General features: G+C 41.8%; 2 protein-coding genes across 15 annotated transcripts in view; one reads left to right on the top strand and one right to left on the bottom strand.

Moving 5' to 3' along the window:
* LOC112219756 overlaps positions 1 to 24,557 on the top strand; it is a 466,516-nt gene that overhangs the window by 53,305 nt on the left and 388,654 nt on the right. The window lies entirely within an intron of this gene.
* The window catches only part of LOC112217393 (pumilio homolog 2), a 54,790-nt gene continuing 39,320 nt past the window's right edge, over positions 9,088 to 24,557 (bottom strand). For all 14 annotated transcript variants that reach the window (XM_024377626.2, XM_024377634.2, XM_024377629.2 and 11 more), the window contains one exon: positions 9,088 to 11,640. In XM_024377626.2, the coding sequence (XP_024233394.1) occupies positions 11,509 to 11,640 (132 nt within the window). In that variant the 3' untranslated portion in view covers positions 9,088 to 11,508. The remainder of the gene's footprint in view (positions 11,641 to 24,557) is intronic.

Here is a 24,557-nt window from a genome sequence, read left to right as displayed (position 1 = left end):
GTTTCAATAAAATACATTTGGTAGCATTTCTATGTTGAAGATTGAAAAATAATTTGGTGCATTTTTCCCCTTATTCCATCCAGTTCGCTTTACTTTTATAATATATTACACTGGATCTTTCTTGAATAAGTTCCTCCATTTCTTTTTGGTTTTCCTCTAACTTATTCTGTGCCTCTATGGTACAGTTTTATTGCTATCTAACTATACTGTTAGTCCTTCAATTTCCTTTGTTCATTTGGTGTCAGGTGCCTCCTAAGTAGAGGTAGTTGCAGGAGTCAGGAGCAGGAGCAAGGAATTCCAGTTGGCACAGTCGTTTATTCAAGTCCCAACCCACCAACAACAGGTGGGGAAAAATCACGACACACACGGAGGAGAAACCTCTACTCCTAAACACAGTGCCAACGGTACAATGACTCTGAGAACAAACAAGAATCCTGTGGCGCAAACACACACCCCTAACAGAGCTAAACAGTAAAATAATCCCGCACAAAGACTAGCAGGCAGCGGAGGTTAATAAAACCACCGAAATGAACTAATTAGACACAGGTGATAACAAAAACAGACAGAACCAAACGAAAAGGAAAAATAGATCGATGGCAGCTAGTAGGCCGGCGACGACTACTGCCGAGCACCGCTCCAACAGGCAGAGGAGCAACCTTCGGTGGAAGTCGTGACAGTAGCCCCCCCCTGACCTACCCACATCCTGGTTTACTCTCACCACCTGCCCATTACTCTCGGGGTGAAAACCAGAGGTCAGGCTGACCGAGACCCCAGACACTCCATGAACGCCCTCCAAACCCGGGACTGGGGACCCCGATCCGAAGCTATGTCTTCAGGCACCTCATAGTGCCGGAAGACGTGAGTAAACAGGGCCTCCGCAGTCTGTAGGGCCGTAGTTAGACCGGGCAAAGGGAGGATACGACAGGACTTAGATAACCGATCCACAACGACCAGGATTGTGGTGTTGCCCTGAGACGGAGGAAGGTCAGTCAGGAAGTCTACCGACAAGTGTGAGCAAGGACGCTGTGGAACGGGGAGGGGTTGTAACTTCCCTCTGGGCAGGTGCCTAGGAGCCTTGCACTGAGCGCACACCGAACAGGAAGAGACATAAACCCTCACGTCCTACCAGTACCTCCCCCTAAGGCATTGCACCGTCCTATCGATACCCGGATGACCAAAGGAGGGTACCGTGTGAGCACATCGAATCAGCCTGTTGCGAACACCAAGCGGAACGTACTTCCGTCCAGCTGGACACTGAGGTGGAGTAGGCTCTGACCGAGATGCCTGCTCGATGTCCGCGTCCACCTCCCATACCACCGGTGCCACCAGTCAAGAGGCCGGAAGTATGGGGATGGGATCGATTGACCGCTCCTCTGTATCATAGAGATGGGACAGTGCGTCTGCCTTAGCATTCTGGGACCCTGGTCTATACGATATCGTAAATCTGAATCGGGTGAAAAACATGGCCCACCTTGCTGGCGCGGGTTCAGCCTCCTCGCCACCCAGATGTACTCCAGATTACGGTGGTCAGTCCAGATGAGCCCCCTCAAGCCAATGTCTCCACAAGTTCAGAGCTTATACGACAACCAGCAGCTCCCGCTCCGCCGGGCTAAGCTTCCTCGAAAAGAAAGCGCAGGGGCGTAGCTTCAGTGGCGCCCGAGCGTTGTGAGAGCACGGCTCCAATCCCAGCCTCAGATGCGTCCACCTCCACTATGAATGCCAAAGAGGGATCCGGATGAGCCAACAGGGGAGCCTCTGTAAACAGAGTCCTCAAGCGACAAAACGCTCTGTCCGCCTCAGTCGACCACCACAGACCCACCGGTCCCCCCTTCAGCAGTGAGGTAATGGGAGCAGCCACCTGCCCAAAACCCTGGATAAACCACCGGTAGTAATTGGCAAACCCTAAAAACCGCTGCACCTCCTTTACCGTAGTGGAGGTCGGCCAATTACGCACGGCTGCAATGCGGTCACACTCCATCACCAACCCTGATGTGGAAATGCGATTCCCCAGAAAGGAGACAGCCTGTTTGGAGAACACGAATTTCTCAGCCTTGACGTATAGGTCATGCTCCAACAGTCACCCTAGTACTCTGCGCACCAGAGACACATGCGCGGCGCGTGTGGCGGAATATATCAGAATGTCATCGATATAAGCCACCACACCCTGCCCGTGCAGGTCCCTGAGAATCTCGTCTACAAAGGATTGGAAGACGGCTGGGGCATTCTTCAACCCATACGGATACACGTGACTCCTGGGAAGTGCGGCATTTACCTGGAGCTTTTTCGCACAATCCCCTTGTCAATGAGGTGGTAATTGGGTCACCCTCTTTTTACAGAAGGCGATAGCCAAATCGGCATATTCGGGGGGAATAAGCACGGCGGAGATTTGGTCTGGACTCTCCACCTTCGTTGCACCGATGGAAACTCCCACACACCTACCTGAGCACTCATCTGACCACCCCTTTAGAGCCCTCTGTTGCCACGAAATAATGGGGTTGTGAAAGGCTAACCAGGGAATCCCCAGCACCACCGGAAACGCAGGGGAATCAATGAGGAAGAGACTAATTCTCTCCTCATGACCCTCCTGCGTAACCATGTCCAGTGGAGCTGTGGACTCCCTGACCCTAATGGTCGACTATCTAGGGAGTGCAAGGGGAAAGGTTTGTCAATCTGAACCAGGGGAATCCCTAACCTATGCGCGAAACCGCAGTCCATAAAATTCCTCGCTGCGCCTGAATCTACTAGCACCTTATGCTGGGAATGAGGGGAAAACTCAGGGAAAGAAATCAACACATACATGTGACCAACAGGGGGCTCTGGGTGAGCCTGGTGCTGTCCGAACAGTGCTCGACCTGCCGTCTTGACTCCCAGACGAGTCCCTCCAGCACCGGTCGGCAGTGTGCCCTCTCCGACCACACCTAGTGCAGGAAGAGGCTCCTCCTCCGATCGCCCTCGCTGCAGCACCCCCTAACTCCATGGCGGTTGGCGCAGAGGAGCTGGGGGGTGGAACCAACAGGACCCGATCCGGACACCCGTGTGTAGCCAGCAAGTTGTCCAACCTTATGGACATATCCACTAGCTGGTCCAGGGTGCATGCTAGCTCCCTGCGGACGTCCTCCCGTAAACTGCACCGATAGGGGTCAATCAGGGCCCTATCGTTCTACCCTGGGCCGGCGGCCAAGGTCCTGAACTCCAGAGCGATGTCTTGTGCGCTCTTCGTCTCCTGCCGCAAATGGAACAGACGTTCACCCGCCACTCGACCCTCAGGTGGATGGTCGAACACGGCCCGGAAGCGACGGTGAACTCTTGGTAGTGGTCCCTCGCCGAGTCTGGCCCATCCCAAACCGCGTTGGCCCACTCCAGCACTTTGCCTGACAGGCAGGAGACGAGGGCTTTCACGCTCTCACTCCCCTCCCCTCTCACTCCACTCACTCGCTCTCTAATCCCCTCCTTGCCTGGTCCGTGAGTTTTGGTGGGCGGCGCTCTCTTGGCAGGTTTGTTGTGGTGCCATATTCTTTCCATTTTTTAATAATGGATTTAATGGTGCTCTGTGGGATGTTCATAGTTCCTGATATTTTTTTATAACCCAACCCTGATCGGTACTTCTCACAACTTTGTCCCTAACCTATTTGGAGAGCTCCTTGGTCTTCATAGTGCTGCTTGCTTGGTAGTGCCCCTTGCTTAGTGGTGTTGCAGACTCTGGGGCCTTTCAGAACAGGTGTATACAGTTGAAGTCGGAAGTTTACATACACCTTAGCCAAATACATTTAAACTCAGTTTTTCACAATTCCTGACATTTAATCGTAGTAAAAATTCCTTGTCTTAGGTCAGGTAGGATAACCACTTTATTTGAAGAATGTGAAATGTCAGAATAACAGTAGAGAGAATTATATATTTCAGCTTATATTTCTTTCATCACATTCCCAGTGGGTAAGAAGTTTACATACACTCAATTAGTACTTGATAGCATTGTTTTTAAATTGTTTAACTTGGGTCAAACATTTCGGGTAGCGTTCCACAAGCTTGGGTGAATTTTGGCCCATTCCTCCATGTGTTCCATGGGATTGAGGTCAGGGCTTTGTGATGGCCACTCCAATACCTTGACTTTGTTGTCCTTAAGACATTTTGCCACAACTTTGGAAGTTTGCTTGGGGTCATTGTTTATTCGGAAGACCCATTTGCCACCAAGCTTTAACTTCCTGACTGATGTCTTGAGATGTTGCTTCAATATATCCACATACATTTTCCTTTCTGATGATGCCATCCATTTTGTGAAGTGCACCATTCCCTCCTGCAGCAAACCACCACTACAACATGATGCTGCCACCCCTGTGGTTCACGGTTGGGATGCTGTTCTTCGGCTTGCAAGCCTCCCCCTTTTTCCTCCAAACATAACAATGGACATTATGGCCAAACAGTTATATTTTTGTTTCATGACAACCCTCTCCTATTTTGGACCACCCCCCCAATCCATACACACATACGCATACACACACAAAAAAAGGTGAGATATGTGTTTAAGTGCACACTATCTCTGCCCTGCCTGCAGTTATTAGGATGTGTGTTTAGGTGTTTAATTACCTTTGAGGCCAAGGTAGGCTACTTTGAATATACCATTTTTTGGTATTTGGTAATCTATTAGGATCTCCATTAGCGCTTGCAACAGCAGTAGGTATTCTTCCTTGGGTCCACACAAAACATGACATGTATATATATATATATATATATATATGTGTGTTTTTACAAAAGGCACATGTAGCCTAAATATTAATACATACAGACAAACTATATCGGTCAAATAGGGGAGCGGCGCTGTGCCATGACACTTGAGCAATATGAGATGGAACAGAGTTCCATGCAATAATGGCTCTATATAATAATGTCTGCTTTCTTGAATTTGTTCTGAAGTTGGGGACTGTGAAAAGACCCCTCGTGGCAGGGCTGGTGGGGTTAGTGTGTGTGTCAGAGCTGTGTGTAAACTGACTATGCAAACATATTAATGCATCTTAAATAGGTCTTTCCTTGCAGCACTCGACCACACAACTGGACAATAATCAAGAACAGACAAAATTAGAGCCTGCAGGATTTCCATTTATTAAAGTGGCCAGTGATTGGGTCTCAATGTAGGCAGTAGCCTCTCTGAGTTATTGATTGCTGTTTCGCAGTCTGATGGCCTTACACTTTCAAAACAACAAACTTTCCAAAATAACAAAACGAGCTCTCCCTCGTTCCGCGTGAATGGAATCAATGGAACGGTATCAAACATATGGAAACCACGTTGGACAATTATCTGAACCATAGACGGTGGGATCTGAACGTGAACATAAGGGTCGGTATTCATAAAGAAAAGTAGGAGTGCTGATCTAGGATGCAAAACTGATCTTAGATCAGCACTTATACTCTGAGATGCTTTATGAATACGGGCCTAGACAGACAGACTAAAGGTGAGCTGCCAGACAGCTGTGTTGTGCAATACCATAGCTTGCTGCTTTTTTCAACAACATATTTTTTTATGTTCTGAAAGCCTGTCTGAGAGCTGATCCTCCATATACTATCTCATAGGCCAAATGATACATATAATTTCAAAGGCCTACTGTGAATTCTTATAAAAGATTAACAAGCAATCGATCACAAGGTATTTGATATTTCACACTGCATTAATTTATGCTGAAGCCTATGTTCATTCAGTGCAACGTCATAGCAAAGGTGACAGAGAAATGTCCACAGCTCAAATTTACATTCATAACATGTAAATCACTTTGGCTGTGTTCTTTTTTTCATTTTCTTTTTTTTGACCAATCAGATCAGCTCTTTTGCCAATAATTGGGTACAAGATCAGACTTGGGCTGCCTGTGTAAACGCAACCACTGACATTCATGAGAAAAGTATACCAGGCTACTCACCAATGTAGTTATTGCAGGTAAACATGCGGCTATGTTATACAGTGGGGTAAAAAATGAAATCATTATTATATCTCGTCTGCAGTGGTTTTATTACAACTGTAGCCCTTAAAGCATATTTTCCATCTCATAGTAGTACAGGTGTGAGTTAAACCTACCTGTGGCGGGATTCTTAAAGACCCGCCCTCTGTTTACAGAAGCACAGGCATACAGGTAACTACCAAAATAATGGAAACACTTGGAGTAAATGAGGGAGTGGTGTGGTTAATTACGGCAGTTAAGATCAAATCATGCTTCAGTTCATGCATAAAAATGTTGGGCAGGCCATTATTTTGGCTACCATGGCTATGCCCCAATGACTGTATATATTGTAAGAATGGACTATGCCATCAACTAAGTGACAGCATTCATTCATATGTGAACACTCAATACAGTACCATAGTATGAGTCATAATACCCATAAAACCTAGCAGTCAAACAGGGAAATGGTTCCAATCTTTATACACCATCTGTTTTTCCCAAAGGTAATTTTTGAAACACTTAAAGGGGTGGGTTTTGTGTAGGCTTACCCCGGCGTGCCATTTTGATAACCGTGTAAATCGCTCTAGGACAAGGTGACTTTTATCAATATATTTTCCTGTATTTACCCACCAAAAAGGAAATGCTAATTAACTGCTAATGTGTTTATCATAAAAAAAACAAAATGCCAAACATCTGGACGAAACTGCCGAATCGAAGCAAAGGTAAGAATCTCTGGATGAACAATCTACTATTAACTAAATGTAATAATGAATAAATTGGTTACATTTCTTTAACTGGACAATTCTGTGAACTGTCTTGTGCAAGTTTTTAATTGACATAAAACCTGTTAGCAAAGGTGTCAGCTAGAGATGACGTGCAGGAGCTGGCAAAGATTTGTAGTTTTGCATGTTTACTTGATGCTAGTTAGCATTTTCGAATCTGAGAGTAAATATAGCCGAATATATTGACAAAAATCACCTTGTCCAAGAGAGATTTACATGGTTATCAAAATGTCACAGCAGGGCTAGCCTACACAAAACACTGCCCCCTTCTAAAATCCTCAATGGGAAAAATTAATGGTGGAAAAACAATTGGAACCATGTATGTTTTTGACTAGATTTTATGGGTATTATGACACCTCCACTGTGGGTCTATGGGGCATTGAAGGGGGGTTAAGAGTGCATCTCATGGAGATGCAATCAACTATTAGCAACTCAATTTTCCTTATAATTACTTCCGTGTGTGATTTTAAAATAACCGGTTCAAGGACATAGACCTGGTGTATTAGAATCAATTATTGGTACAATGATAGTCTTCAAATGTTTTATTTATTTACACAGAGATTGACATTTTTCCATTCACTATAATGGGGGATGTTTTCTGGAAACACCTGCAGTACTGCGGTCAACATTGAACTTCTGTGGCTTCAATGAGAGGGGGCAGTCCCTGCTATGCACCGATAGATGACAACGCCCACATCCACAGGGCACCAGTGGTCATTGAATGGTTTGATGAGCATGAAAATAATATAAACCATATACCATGGCCGTCTCAACCCAATTGAACACAAAGATTCTGGACAGTTGCTGTGTTTGAGCGGAACACTTTTGTCAAATCGGTGACCATCGTTGGCACACCACCTTTCAAATAGTGATGGGAGAAAAAATAAATAGTTCCATAAATCGGGATATCATTTTTGACTATCGTTTTAATATCACAATATTATTTGTGCATTAGTTGGCTGTACCTGAACCAAAACGACAATTTTTCCTTCATAGCTTGTTTCCCCATCTTTTTCAAATAGGGAGACAATGTGTACAGCACTTTTATTTCCATGACTGATCAAAATTAATGTCCTCATGCTCTCTTGTCCCTTTGTAGAAGACATATGGTTAGCAATATGTTTGGGACAATGAATTGCAATAAAATCACAGTATACATATAGAATCGCAATACATATCGTATCGGCACGTAAGTATTGTGATATTTTATCGTGAGGTCCTTGGCAATTCCCAGTCCTACTTTCAAAGTGTGTTGCATTATGGGAATAAAAATTGTCTGAACTTCACCTACATGTCAACTGGATGAACTTTACAAAAATCATGTGATCCAAGGTCATAAAGTATTGACTGCAAGTTTCTGCAGAAGCTCTTCAACTTCATCCTGCAGCCATCGCCTGCATTGTGTGCAGCTCTATTGTCAACCAATCATTAGGGTGTTTGTTTGACCCACACGATCGTGACCAAAGACGTGACTGAAACAGGAACCAACTTTGCCGCAATTAGTGTATAGAGTATATTGACAAATTAACATGATTTGAGGCAGTCTCTCACCAACTGATTGTAGAACATTTATACATACAGTATATTTTCAGTTTGTTATTGGGAGGGGGGCACCGAGCCTTGCTATTGGAAAACCACATCAGTGTCAGACTGTCGCAGATGCACCTGCCCCAACTTGTCTACATTGGTTGCTTTCGTCTTACCAGTCAAATGAGTGCATCAACAAAATGCCAAATGAAGGAATTTATCATGGAACAAAAGGTATCGCGTCCCCCCCGAAACAATTCCAGACACTTGTAGAATCTATGCCAAGGAGCATTGAAGCTGTGGTGGCCCAAAGCCCTATTAAGGGGTTTCCCCCCCCATTTTGGGGCGACAGGTAGCCTAGTGGTTAGAGTAACCGAAAGTTACCTTGGCCTAGTAACCGAAAGGTTGCAAAATCAAATCTCCGACCTGACAAGGTCAAAATCTGTCATTCTGCCCCTGAACAAGGCAGTTAACCCACTGTTCCTAGGCAGTCATTGAAAATAAGAATTTGTTCTTCACTGACTTGCCTAGTTGATGGTTAAATAAATAAAAAAATAGCTGTAGTACAGTGATCATGTCACCGTTATAGACACAGGGTCAGTCAGACAACTATTCTTCCTTGTAGATATACGCTATAAATTAAAATAGTCTGTTCTGGCAAATGTGAACGCTCAGCAACCCGTTAGACTCCTTTATAAAACAATTGATAATGAAGTAGGCTAACTTGACTGACAAACAGCATCTGCTGCTCAAAACAGGTTCATTTCAAAACAACTTCAAGTCCAATTCATGTACTGCAAGTTTGCACAACAACTTCATAAACAAGATATGGAAATGAAAGGCACAGAACAAAGTTATCAAATGTTAGAACGGTTTAATCATACATAGTCACAATTCTGCTTCCCCCCCAAAAAATGAGTATTTTTTCTTCATCTAACATCTGGAAATGTACATAAGGCCACCTGAAAATGTACATGACTTTGACAGTGTGACAAAACTCATATGTTCATATTTATATAATTGACAATATCTTACATTTCTTTCACTTACAAGGTAGTAGCTGTTCCAAAATACAGCCCTCTTCTGTACAAAAATAATTCTGTCATATCCTGTGAAGTTTTCCATGGTAGCAGAGAGGACCAGAAGCAGCCTCATTTTAAGTACAGAGCATTGGTGTTCCTTTAAACTGTCACATGTCAGAAAGACAATATCAACAGGAGATGTTATACAGCTCCGCATACAAAACAAGGCCAACCTTTTTCACAACAGATTAAAAACAAAAACCAAGTCAGATTGTGAAGCCATAAAAATAGTTTTAAAATAACGATTGATCAAATAAAACTGTATACATTATATTTTAGGGGAAAGGAGTGATGAATATACACACATCAAAATGCACATTTTTGCAATTCCCCCCCCCCCAAAGTGTAAAAGACATCCCATTTACAGCATCAACGTTTACAAATGTACAACTGTACAGACGAAATAAAAGCATCACTACCAATTTAGCAAGGCCTGTCAAACATCAACTATAATTTTTTTTGTCAACTAATAAACTTACTTAACTGCACATATACTACATGTATTCTACAATTATTCATATGAAGCAAAAAACAAAAGCCAATACTACTAGTATTACAGATGAGTTGTATAGCTTTTTAGACTACCCAAATCGCTTGCATATTCAGACTGCAAAAATTTAAAAAAAGATGAACAAAATTAAAACCACCTCTATGACTGTCTCACAATCCTATAAACAAGGATCCTTTTCTTAGCTCATCCCCAAATCTATTCTCCGCTTCACACACATGGAATGAGCCACTTCAAAATAATAATAAAGTCTTCCTACTGCTCTGAACTGCAGGTGGTGAGAGTGCCCTCATCAGGCCAAAGCCCCCTACCCAAAAAAGCAACAATTTAATATTTACTCATACACAAAGATGCTATACATTTTTGCTAAGCTACTTCTATGCAAGAGATGAATATTCAGTACATAAAGATACCTTTTCTAGGGCAGTGTTCATCTCAAACTACAAGACCGATAACATGATAAAGAAAAATCATTCCAAGTTATAAAAACCTGTCACAGCATGCCTATGCTTAACCTGCTCCCACCCCCTCCCCAAAAGCCCCACTACGGTCATTTCATGTAAATATTACAACCAGGTTAAACTTTCACTATACAACCCGACCTCATGCTTTGCTTCTGAAAAAGAATAAACGTCTTACGTAGCAGTGTCCGGTGTAGCCCCCAAGTAGCCATTGAGTGGGCGGCAAAACATTTTTTTGTTGTTGCTTAAGACAGTATAGGTGGAGTATAGTGGAATCACTGCCTACGGATGCAACAGCGCATGTTTTCATTTCTCAAAGTACACCGTTTAGTAACGATGCCAGTCATCACCTGGAGCCGACTAATCAAATCAAGCCAACTGCAAGCTGTTCACCAACAGCGCGAGACGAAGAGTAGGCGTTACACCCCGGTCTGCGAAAAAACAGAGGCAACAAAATCGAGACAATCACGAGCAGCCAACTGGATGACACCCCCCAAAAATGTAAGTACAGAGCTCTCCAAAGCAAAGTACTTTAGTTGGTCCAATACAGACCAATGGGTGACTAACTCATTGGCACGAAAGACATAGTAACTGGTGGGAAAGATGGGTTTCATAATCTATCCATACTATGCAGTGCTATAAGTAGAAATGGATCCATCAGCTGCTTTTGCATTGGGATCATTGTGTGGTAGTAGAAAGAATTTTGTATATTATATTTAAACACATGGCTTTTAATTAGAACAGCTGATAGTAAGTCTGGGTACAAAAACAAATGGAAAATTGTTTAAAAGGATCACTCAAATTTGGCCTTATAAAGTCACTTGCTGGTGTAATTGTAAGAATTGTACATTTTCAGCAAATGCGGTTCTCCTTTTTTTTCCCCCTACAGAGGGATTTACAAAGTAAAAAAACAAAAATGTACAAGATTATATACCAAAAACCAGCCAGTTATATCTATTACATCATAAACAATGGGGGCGGGTTGTGCTTTACCCGCAAGAGATTGCCTGCAAGACAGTCAGTCAGTCTGTCTGCCTGCCCCCAGATGTCACAGCATTTCTTAGGTGAAGTTGAATAATTTATGGGTAAATTCCCCCAAAATGGGGGACACAAAGGGTATGTCAAAGGTCAGCTCTGATGGAGCGCCTCTTTATAGAACTAGAAAAAAGGGGTTTGGGGGGCTCCTACTCTGCTCTTTAGTCAAGGGACACGAGAGGGAGGATAGGTCTACATGAGGCCGTTGGTGGGCCCGCCAATGGGCCCCAGGTCAGAGCCACTCTTCATGTAGTACTTCTCCAGCTTGGCTAGGATGTGCTTGCCGTAGGTATATTTGCGCAGGGTGGCGATGTGGGGTCGGATCTGGGGTAGAGAAGAACAAAGATGAAATCATTAACATTTATAGTGGTACTGGCCAAATCAGGTTTAAAGAAGTGCTTCTTGTTTTGATTTTAAAGAACTAAGCCACCTGCCTCCCACTTAAAAATTGTCCTTGAAGGATTCTAAGAGATTAAAAAAAGTGATTGTAATGAAGGATCAATGTACATTTGTACGTGAAATTGTAATGTATTAATGGAGCAAATGTTTTGTGTTAGGACTAAACCAACCAATATGGGACTTTTAGGTCTGTTACAGATTTTAAGGAGGCAAAAGTCACCAGTTACTACACACACACACACACACACACACACACACACCAATATATATATATTTTTTGTGGAATATAAAAAACAAACTTATTGTGCTTAAAGAATCAGACACTAAATTATTTGTGTAAACTTGGTTTACACAATTAACACCAAAATACAAAACACTTGTTCAGTTAGACAAATCTAAGAAGGCTATGTCGGTGGTTAAGAATGCAGAAGTGTTTGTGCTGAAGCACCACAAGTACACTAATAAACATAGGCTGAAGGAATTAAACTGTCTCAATCTGAAACTGTACAGTTCACAAATTCAAACTTTGCAGTGAAAAGCAGTTCGTAATGTCACCACTCGGTGTCCGTGTCAACATTTGTATTGATTTGACTCAGTGCTTTACAACAGCAAAAGGTTGTGTATACATAAAAATATAAACGCAACATGCAACAATTTTTTAAAGTTAGTTCACAAGGAACTCAGTCAATTTAAATAAACTAGGCCGTAATCTAGATTTCAACTGACTGAGCCGGGGCGCAGCCATTAGCTGCTGCCTACTATTCCTAGGGTCCAGCAAAATTAAAGCATTACAACGCAGAGTGTGCCCTCATGCCCCTACTCAAGCAATACCACATATCTACAATACAAAATCCATGTATATGTGCATGTAGTGCGTATGTATGCATGTGTGTGTTGTTTCAGTCCCCATTGTTACATAAGGTGCATTCTGATTTTTTAAATCTACTTGTACTGCTTGAATCAGTTACTTGATGTGGAATAGAGTTACATGTAGTCATGGCTCTGTGTAGTACCGTTCGCCTCCCATTGTCTGTTCTGGACTTGGGGACTGTGAAGAGACCTCGTGACATGTCTTGTGGGGTATGCATGGGTGTCTCGAGTTGTGTGCCAGTAGGGCAGACAGACAACTCAGTGCATTCAACATGTCAATAGCTCACAAATACAAGTAGCGATGAAGTCCATCTCTCCTCCAAATTGAGCCAGGAGAAATTGACATGCATGTATGCAGAGAGCTAACAATAATATGCAAGGGCCAACTGTGCTGCCCTGTTCTGAGCCAATTGCAATTTTCCTAAGTCCCTTTTTGTGGCACCTGACCACACGACTGAACAGTCGTCCAGGTGCGACAAACTAGGGCCTGCCATGTTAGTTCTGTTAAGGTAGAGCAGTGCTTGTATCCATTGTATTCGGTGCATGTGACAAAATTTGATTCATATCTGGTCAAACATTTTTTTTTCTACTAAAGTTGACTAAGGGTTGGCAACAGGCTGATTGGTTGGCTCGTTGAGCCAGTAAAGGGGACTTTACTATTCTTAGGTAGCGGAATACCTTTTGCTTCCCTCCAGGCCTGGGAGCGCATACTTTCTAGTAGGCTTAAATTTAAAATATGGCAAATGGGAGCGGCAACATCGTCCGCCATTATCCTTAATCATTTTCCATTCCTGCAGTCAAGCTTGCCAATTGCACACTCGCTTCAAAACATTGTTGCATTGCATCATGTGACAAAACTGCACATTTAGAGTGGCCTTTCGTCCCCAGCACAAGGTACACCTGTGTAGAGATCATGCTGTTTAACTTCTTTGGGACTGGGGGGCAGTATTGAGTAGCTTGGATAAAAAGGTTCCCAGAGTAAACTACCTGCTACTCAGGTCCAAAAGCTAGAATATGCATAGAATTAGTACATTTGGATAGAAAACACTCAAGTTCCTAAAACTGTTTGATGTCTGTGAGTATAACAGAACTCATATGGCAGGCAAAAACCTGAGAAATTACTTTTTCAAGTCATTGCCTATCAAATATAGTTTCTATGAGGTCATATTGCACTTCTTAAGGCTTCTACTACAGTCAACAGTCTTTTGAACCTTGTTTCAGGCTTCCACTGTTAAGGAGGAGAGAATGAGAGCTGTTTGACTAAGGTGTCTGGCAGAATGCCATGAGCTGATCATGCGTGCGCCTGTGAGAGGTAGCTGCGTTCCATTGCATTTCTAAAGACAATGGAATTCTCCATTTGGAACATTATTGAAGATTTATGATAAAAACATCCTAAAGATTGATTCTATACATCGTTTGACATGTTTCTACGAACTGTAATATAACTTTTGACATTTCGTCTGAACAAGTGATCGTGCATTATGCATTTGGTTTACTGGGCTAAAGGTGAACAAAAGGGGAGGTATTTGGACATAAATGGACTTTATCAAACAAAAAACAAACATTTGTGGAACTGGGATTTCTGGGAGTGCATTCCGATCAAGAGCAAAGGTAAGTGAATATTTACAACACTATTTCTGACACCTCTCCTTCTTTGGAAAATGGCTGGATGTTTCTCTGTGACTAGCACTGACCAAACATAATCATAAGGTGTGCTTTCACCGTAAAGCCTTTTTGAAATCTGACACAGCAGTTGCATTAAGAAGTTTATCTATATTTCCATGGATAACACTTGTATCTTTTATCAATGTTTATTATGAGTATTTATGTTATTTGATGTGGCTCTCTGCACTTTCACCGGATGTTTGTTTGAGACAATGCATTTCTGATCATAACATACCAATTTCAAATGAGGTTTTTGGACATAAAGATTAACTTCATCGAACAAAACACACTTATTGTGTAACATGAAGTCCTGTGAGTGCCATTTGATGAAGATCAAAGGTTAGTGATTAAGTTAACCTCTATTTCTGATTTTTGTGAGCCCTCTCCTTGGCTGGAAAATGGCTGTATGGTTTTCTGTGACTAGGTGCTAACCTAAATCGTTTGGTGTGCTTTCGCAGTAAAGCCGATTTGAAAATCGGACACTGTGGCTGGATTTACAAGTGGATCTTTAAAATGGTGTATAATACTTGTATGTTTGAGGAATTGTAATTATGAGATTTGTTGTTTTGAATTTGGTGCCATGCAATTTCACTGGCTTTTGGCGAGGTGGGACGCTACCGTCCCACATATCCCAGAGAGGTTTTAAATCAGCTTCTTGATATGACACCTGTCAGGTGGGTGGATTATCTTGACAAAAGAGAAATGCTCACTAAAAGAGATGTGTGCAAATTTTGTGGACAATTTTAGAGAAAGAAGCTTTTTATGCCAACGGAAAATTGATGGGATCCAATATTTCAGCTCATGAAACATGGGACCCACACTTTACACGTTGCGTTTATACACCAGCCCAGGACCTCCCCATCGGGCTTATTCACCTGCGGGATCGTCTGAGACCAGCCACCCAGACAGCTGATGGAACTGGGTTTGCACAATTGAAGAATATTTGACCTTTGCATGGACAATCTCAGGGAAGCTGATCTGTGTGCTAGTCGTCCTCACCAGGGTCTTGGCCTGACTGCAGTTCGGTGTCGTAACAGACTTCAGTGGGAAAATGCTCAACTTCGACAGCCACTGGAGAAGTGTGCTCGTCACGTCTGAATCTTGGTTTCAAATGTACAGGCAAAGCGGTTTGTTGACGTCAACGTGGTGAACAGAGTGCCCCATGGTGGCGGTGTGGTTATGTTATGGGCAGGCATAAGTTGTGGACAACGAAAACAATTGCATTTTATGAATGGCAATTTGAATGCACAGAGATACCGTGATAAATCCTGAAGCCCATTGTCGTGCCATTCATCCGCCTCCATCATCTAATAATGCACAGCCCTATGTCGCAAGGGATCTATCTGTACACAATTCCTGGAAGCTGAAAATGCCAGTTCTTTTTGTAATTACATTTTTTATCCAAAACATAAAATATACTTGCAGTGAAGCCACTCAACAACTACACCACTCATCCAACAGACTACACCACTCATCCAACAGACTACACCACTCATCCAACAGACTACACCACTCATCCAACAGACTACACCACTCATCCAACAGACTACACCACTCATCCAACAGACTACACCACTCATCCAACAGACTACACCACTCATCCAACAGACTACACCACTCATCCAACAGACTCCCATTCAGAGCGACAAAGTAGTATGCAGGGTGAATGCCCTGCTCAAGGGCATGTTGAGGCCAAAAACAGGGACACTCCAAGACCCCCCACAGCTCCCCAATAGCTGCCCCTCAAACATCTGTGACCCCTCCCACGCAATTAAAAAATAACATTAATTCCATTAACCTCTTGAGTGTAGGGGGCAGTATTTTGATGTTTGAAAAACGTACCCAAATGAAACTGCCTATTTCTCAGGCCCAGAATCTAGAATATGCATATAATTGTCAGGATAGAAAACACTAAAGTTTCCAAAACTGTCAAAATATTGTCTGAGATTATAACAGAACTGATATTGCAGGCGAAAACCTGAGGAAAATCCAAAGAGGAAGTGCCTTCTATTTTGAAAGTTCCCTGTTCCATTGCATGCCTTCCTTCCATTTAAAGGGATATCAACCAGATTCCTTTTCCTATGGCTTCCACATGGTCTGAACAGTCTGAAAAATGAGCGAGAAATATCACATCGCAGAGGATGGCTGGGTGCCAGCAGCGTTTTGCATGCGCGAGCAGCTTGGAGGAGAAATTTTCTCTCGCTCTCCTATTGAAAATGCTACTGTCCGGTTGAAATATTATAGATTATTTATTGTAAAAACACGAGGATTGATTCTAAAAAACGTTTGACATGTTTCTACGAACTTTACGGATACGATTTGGAATTTGTCTGCCCCGTCGTGACCGCTCGAGCCTGTGGAATTCTGAACATAACGCGCCAACCAAATAGAAGTATTGGTATTTTCAACTGTATATGTTTGAGTGCATGTCTAGCACTATCTGTGTGTGTGTGTGTGTGTGTGTGTGTGTGTATTTGCATGAGTATAAGCACCCGAACGGCATCGGCCTCAGGCAAACCTGCATTAGCAGTAAAAAAACAAATAAAATAAAAAAACACTTCCCCTCAGTGCCATTCAAACTGACTTTTTATACTTTTATCTTGACCATCAGTCTATCTCCCGCACAGTAATCCAATCCCACATCCCAACCCATCCCACCTTTCGCTGATGCCCACCCTCTTCGGATTTATACGCAACATATAACTTTCAACTATGCTGTGATGTTTAACGTACAATTTCGATCCATCGAATAGAATCCGCAGATTGAGTTGAAGATAAATATTTTTACTACAAGTATTAGTATGGACTAGTCATATGTCATATTAGTATGACATTAGTATGATTTTAGTAATCTACTTGAGAACCATTTAAGGATCAAGTAAAACTTTTGAATAAGTGAAGCTTTTAGAGAAGTCTCAACCCACCCAATTCATATAAATTTTATAGACAGGCACGCTTTATTTGGTCTAGTTTAGCGTCCCAGATAAAACGACATTTTTTGCTCATATGATTTGAAGAAAAGAAAAAAAATCAGGAGTAGGCAGTGCCATCAGTGAGCAAACGGAGATATGACTTAAGGAGTTATTCAGGGATTTTTTTCCATAAGTAGACAGGCATCTCCCTCTCCTTGGTTGCAGAATCTTGTCTATTTTTTACAAATGTTGTATTAAAATTCATTGTGGAGAGCTTATTTATATCTTTGTGATATGAATACCAAGTTCGTCTACTTCAACGTCAGCCCATTTTATAGGTAAACTGCAGGGTAATGTAAAAGTTGTATTTTTTAAAGATCCAATACATAATATGGTATACTTATCATAATTAGGTTTTAGTCCAGAGGCCAGAAACATTATCTAGATCGTCAATGAGACATTGCAGGGATCTAGCTTGTGGACTTAATATGAAACTTGAGTCATCGGGATACACAGACCCCTTTGTTTTTCTGCCTTGGATTTCTAATCTAATGTTATTGGATCTCATTTTAATAGCTAGCATTTTGATGACCATAACAAATAGATAGTGACAGCGGACACCCTTGTTGAACTCCTCTTGACAATTCAAAACTCAGAAGTAGCCATTTACTATTTTACACCTGGGGTAGCTATGCATTACTTTTACCCATTTTATAAGAGAATCACCAAAATTGAAAAAAATCCAGGCATTTTAAATAAAATCCAGTGTTACTTTATCAAATGCCCTTTCAAAATACACTATAAATATAATTTCTGGCTTCTTAGATGTTTCATGATGTTCTATTATTGCTAGTATTTGTAGTACATTATCTCCAATGTATCGTCCATGTAAAAACAACCTGTGATCAGGATGAACAATACCTGGTAAAACCAGGTAAGTGCAATGCATTTTGCTCGTATTTTTGCATCACAACATTGACGTGTAAGGGGCCTCCAGTTTCTTAGAGAGCAAGTATAAAGATCCTGTCTATCTGGGTCTTGTTGTAATAGTGAAATCAGACCTTCCTGCTGAGTACCTGGCAGACTACCATTTCTATAGGAGTAGTTAAAACAATCTAACAATGGAGCTTTTAGTACATCAAAAGGCTATCAAGCCCAGGGGTTTTTCCAGACTGAAAGGATTTAATAGCCTCAAAAAGTTCTAATTTGGCCTTCGCACTGATCTCTGCATATTTGTTAATATTTTGTATTGTTTGGAAAGAATTCCTTACCGTAATCAGTGAGAGAGGATGAGAATTCCTTAGCATTCCGTGGGAGAGGATGAGATGGAAAAGAACATCTGCTTAAAATATTTAGCTTCCTCCTTTAAAATATAATTCGTAGAATCATAAATGATTCCGTCTTCAGTAATGAGTTTCTGCAAATTATTTGTGTTAGCGTTCCTGTGTTGCAGACTCAGGAAGAATGGAGTGTATTTTTCGCCATATTCCATCCAGCTTGCTTTATTTTTGTAAGATTACATTCGATCGGTCTTCAATGTCCCCCAAGTGCTTTGTTTTTCCTCTTATTTTGTATCTACCTGTACTATTAGTTTATGTATTTCTCTTGTTAGTCCGGTCTGTCTCTTTAGCCAGAAACAGCCTTATTATTGATGAATATTGAATGACCTCTGGGATACCTTTAAAATGTACCTTCAAACAATAAGGGGATTTGCTGAATCTATATTATACTAGAAAAATTAAGTTAAATTATTTTCTTATTTTTTAACTAAGTTATCCTCCAGTAAACTTTGAATACATTTCCAATATCCCTGTCCACGTGGAAATTCTATAGGAGTTATGTGAAAGCCAATTAGATGATCCGATCGCATTCGGTCTCCTATTAAAACTTTAACCTCTGATGCAAGAGTGAGAGACAAGAAAGTAGTCAAAACAACTAGCTTGATTAAGTCTCCATGTATAGCTCACTAGGTCAGGGTTTTTTAGTATCCAAATATCCACTATTTCTAATGTGTCCATAATATTTTTTTATTTCCTTAAGGGCAGTGTATGATAGATTGATTTATTTTAGTCCATTGAGGTACTTAACACTTAGTCTCCCACCATAATGATTTGATCATTTGTTGCCTGTAAGTTATAAAAAAATGTTGGTATGGATCATCCTGATTTGGACCATATAGATGGGCCAAATATTTTTCGTCCACTTTCATATTCAAAAAGGTCCACCTTCCTCACAAATCATTCAGATCAACATTTTTGTTAATTAATAATCACACCATTTGAGTTATTTTGTCCATGACAATTATTTCACCACCCCATTCCCTTTTCCATGCAACTTCATCTCAGGGTGTAGAGCGAGTTTCCTGTAAACAGTATGTTATATTCCTTTTAGCCATTTAAAAAAGAAAAAATCTGCTAAACCATTACAATTATAACTGGCTATACTTATTTCACCCCTTACCATAACTAGATACTATTCTCAGTGTAAATTGACCATAATTAGTGCTTGTAAAAATACTGCCATCAGAGGTATTGACGGTCAAAATTAGAGCTTTCAAATGTCTGATATTTAGAATTCAAGATATAGAATCTAGCAATATTTGTTTTATTCTCTTGCCTGTGAGCCAATGCCACAGATGTTCGAACATTTAGATAAGATATTATGTGTGTAGTAAATCTGAGTAGGTTGAGTGTATGACATTGGATGTGATTTAGTGTGTATACGATGTCTGTATAAGAGTAAGACTAATGTGTGATGTCCAAATAAATAACCCTGCCAATTTGCATGGTTGAGTGGCTGTGTGTAACATGTAGTGCATATAGCCTTAATATCCATGATGATAATTGTAATCCATATCACCATCATCGTTGCATCATAATTACTTTTATCATCATCACCATCATCGAAAAACACATCCCCGCATTTACATAGCAATTGACGTTTCACATGATCATGAATGAGACCTTGCATTACTATAGAGACAGCTTCACTACAATACAAACGTATCCCATACAATGTTATTATTCCCCAATGTCCCTATTCGGATACCTTCCCCTTGCTTGTTGTAAACAAACATGTAGATGGACATAAACCAACAAGAAACATTCAATTACAGAACAGTTCGACTAGAGGGCGAGAAGACGAGAGCGAGATCAAGTATGTATGTGTAAGTCAGTATGTGTAAGCGAGCATGTAATGGAGTACGTGTGTTCATATCCACTTCATAGTGTTCAGATATTTTTAGTTCCCATACTTTCTTTTTTTCGTAACCTGAAGTCCCTGTAGAATTTAGTACAGCCATGGTGTTATGGAGCTGTCGATCTATAAAAAGAGTTTATCCACAATGAGAAAGGCACGCTTACCCCTCACCCTCTTGCCTCTGTACAGGATACAGCCTCTTATGAAGTTCGTTAATCTCGTGGAAATTGGTAATGGAGACTGAATTTGGTCCATTTAAGCTCCCTTCCCCTGTTTTTGATCAGCTCCTTTTGTTGGTATTGTTCAAATTTTGAGATGATCGGTCGGGGACCCTTGGTCTTGTTAAGTCTCTAGAGGAAGTTTCAGGGCGGATGCATGAATTCTCTGATCGCGCCCTCTGGATTATTGGATGCGTCCTCAGGAATCCCAGAAAATGAGACTTTCACACATGCTACGACTTTGTATGTCTAGTAGCAACTCCCTCATCAGCCTGTTTTCCGTGAGGAGACAATCCATTTTGGAATCGTGAATTTTTTACCTCGGCTGCGAGTGCCTTGTTCCCTCCATGGAGCATGAGAATTTCACTCTAGAGTTTAGCAAAACTCCCCCCTGCTACCTCCTCACACAACTTTCAGGGTTGCATGGATTCCAGCAAGAGCACTAGCCTCTACTTCAACGGTAAGTAAATTGTCTGTCGATTCATCTCTTTTTTTGTTGGATTCTTTTGCGAGGTAGCCGGATCTTTCAATGATGGAGTAGGTTGTTCCTCCAGAGCGTAAAGCTGTTGATACTCATCGATTTCCCTCAGGATGTCCTTAGTATCCAGGTTGGCTCTTTACTGCAACCAGTTGTTTTTCAAAAAGGTAATGAGTCTTTCCCACGATGACAACCGGTGTCTTTGTAGTACAGCCACCTAGCACTGTTTGGTTAGCGGTGTTTCCTAGCTGTTAAAAGCTAACATCACGTAAATCCACACAAAGTTTGGTATTCGTATTTAATGCATAGCGGTTTGTTTAAATCAAAAATAACAAACCAAGTGTTCTCCAGCATACAGTGTTCAGCTGTGCACTCTGATGACGTGTCCCAGTTCTTCCATGGCCGGCATACTCAGACGTCGAATATTGAGCTTGCTTGGGATGCTCTTGATCGACGTGTACGACAAAGTGTTCCAGTTCCCGCCAACATCCAGCAACTTCACACAGCCATTGAAGAGTGGGATAACATTCCACAGGCCACAATCAACAGCCTGAACAATTCTATGCATAGGAGAGGTCATGCTGCATGAGGCAAATGGTCACATCAGCTATTGAGTGGTTCTGATCTACGCCCCTTCCATTTTTTAAAGGTACACTATAAACACAAAAGTATGTGGATACCCCTTAAATTCGTGTATTCTGCCATTTCAGCCACACCTGTTGCCCTACAGGGTATAAAAATCAGGCAGACAGCCATGTTATCTCCTTAGATGAACATCAGCCTTACTGAAGAGCAGTCAAATTTCAACATGTCACCATCAAAGGATGCCACCTTTCCAACAAGTCTGTTAGTAAAATTTCTGCCCTGATCAACTAAGTACTGTTATTGTGAAGTGAAAACGTCTAGGAGCAACAGTTCAGCCGCGAAGTGGTAGGCCACACAAGCTCACAGAACGGGACCGTCTGTCCTTGGTTACAACACTCCAAACTACCCCTGGAAGCAATGTCAGCACAACAACGGGTTTGTTAGGAGCTTCATGAAATGGGGTTCCATTGCCGAACACAAGCCTAAAATCACCACGTGCAATGACAAGCGGCAGCTGGAGTTGGATAAAGCTCGTCGCCATTGAACTCTGGAAACGCGTTCTCTGGAGTAATGAATCACACATCACCATCTGCCAGTCCGACAGACATCTGGGTTTGGCGGATGCCAGGAGAACGCTACCTGTCCGAATGCATAGTGCCAACTGTAAAGTTTGGTGGATGAAGAATAAATGGTTTGGGGCTGTTTTTCATGGTACGGGCTAAGCCCCTTAGTTCCAGTGAAGGAAAATCTTAACGTGACAGCATACAATAAATGACATTCTAGACAATTATGTGCTTCCATCTTTGTGGCAACAGTTTGGGGAAGTGTTTTTGAGATTAGTGTCGAAGAACTTGTCTGGCCTGCACAGAGCTTTTGACTTCAACCCCAAACCTTGGGGATGAATTTGAATGCGAGCCAGGCGTAATCGCCCAATATCAGTACCGAACTCATTAATGCTTGTGGCTGAATGGAAGCAAGTCCCCACAGCAACGTTCCAACATCTAGTGGAAAGCTGTCCCAGAAGAGTGGAGGCTGTTACAGCAGCAAGGAGGGAGGGGCAACTCCATATTAATGTCTATGATTTTGGAATTAAAATGTTCGACGAGCAGGTGTCCACATAAACTACATGACCAAAAGTATCTGTGACCAGATGTACAGTTGAAGTCGGAAGTTTACATGCACCGTAGCCAAATACATTTAAACTTAGTTTCATAATTCCTGACATTTAATCCTAGTAAAGATTCCCAGTCTTGGGTCAGTATCACCACTATTTTAAGATTTATTTAGGCTTTTATTTTTTTCATTACATTCCCAGTGGGTAAAAAGTTTACATGCACTCAATTAGTATTTGTTAGCATTGTCATGAAATGTATTAACTTGGGGCAAACGTTTCTGGTAGCCTTTCACAAGCCTCCCACGATAAGTTGGGTGAATTTTGGCCCATTCCTCCTGACAGTGCTGGTGTAACTAAGGTTTGAAGGCCTACTTGCTCGCACACACCTTTTCAGTTCTGTCCACAAATCTTCTATGGGATTGAGGTCAGGGATTTGTGATGGCCACTCCAATACCTTGACTTTGTTGTCCTTAAGACATTTTGCCACAACTTTGGAAGTATGCTTGGGGTCATTGTCCATTTGGAACCAAGCTTTAACTTTTGACTGATGTCTGGAGATGTTGCTTCAATATAGCCACAATCTTCCTGCCTCATGATGCCATCATCTATTTTGTGAAGTACACCAGCCCCTCCTGCAGCAAAGCACCCCCACAACATGCTGCCACCCCCGTGCTTCACAGTTGGGATGGTGTTCTTCAGCTCGCAAGCCTCCCCATTTTTCCTCCAAACATAACGATGGTGATTATGGCCAAACAGCTCTATTTCTGTTTCATCAGACCATAGGACATCTCTCCAAAAAGTATCTTTGTCCCCATGTGCAGTTGCAAACAGTAGTCTGGCTTTTTGTGGTGGTTTTGGAGCAGTGACTTCTTCCTTGTTGAGCGGCCTCAGGTAATGTCCATATAGGACTTGTTTTACTGTGGGTATAGATGCTTTTGTACCCGTTTCCTCCAGCATCTTCACAAGGTCCTTTGTTGTTGTTCTGGGATTGATTTCCACTTTTCGCACTAAAGTATGTTCATCTCAAGGAGACAGAACGTGTCTCCTTCCAGAGAAGTATGATGGCTGTGTGGTCCCATGGTGTTTATACTTGCATACTATTGTTTGTACAGATGAACGTGGTACCTTCAGGCATTTGGAAATTGGTCCCAAGAATGAACCAGACTTGGAGGTCTAAAAGAAATTCTGAGGTCTTGGTTGATTTCTTTTGATTTCCCCAAGATGTCAGACAAAGAGGCACTGAGTTTGAAGGTAGGCATTGAAATGCATCCACAGGTACACTGCCAATTGACATCAATTGGCTTTAGAAGCTTCTGATAGGCTATGACATTTTCTGGAATTTCCAAGCTGTTTAAAAGGCACAGTCAACTTAGTGTATGTAAACTTCTAACCCACTGGAATTGTGATACAGTGAATTATAAATTTAATAATTGTTGGAAAAATCATTTGTGTCATGCAAAGTAGATTTCCTCACCGAGTTGCCAAAATTATAGTTTGTTAACAAGAAATTTGTGGAGTGGTTGAAAAACGAGTTTTAATAACACCAACCTAAGTGTATGCAATCTTCCTACTTCAACTGTACATCTCTATTCCCAGTCATGTGAAATCCATAGATTAAGGCCTAATGAATTTACTTCAATTGACTGGTTTCCTTATATGAACTGTAACTCAGTAAAATCATTGCATGTTGCGTTTATTTTTTGTTCAGTGTAAAATACTTTTCACACCACATGGAAAGGAGACTGCCATGGGTAACAATTAGAATTTGGATAACTAGAAATACTGTACCAAAAGTACCACAA

This window comes from Oncorhynchus tshawytscha, linkage group LG18 (assembly GCF_018296145.1).
Source record: "Oncorhynchus tshawytscha isolate Ot180627B linkage group LG18, Otsh_v2.0, whole genome shotgun sequence".
In the NCBI taxonomy this organism is placed as follows: Eukaryota; Metazoa; Chordata; class Actinopteri; order Salmoniformes; family Salmonidae; genus Oncorhynchus; species Oncorhynchus tshawytscha.
The sequence above is the reverse complement of the archived record's forward strand: the minus strand, read 5'-3'. Positions and strand labels throughout refer to the sequence as shown.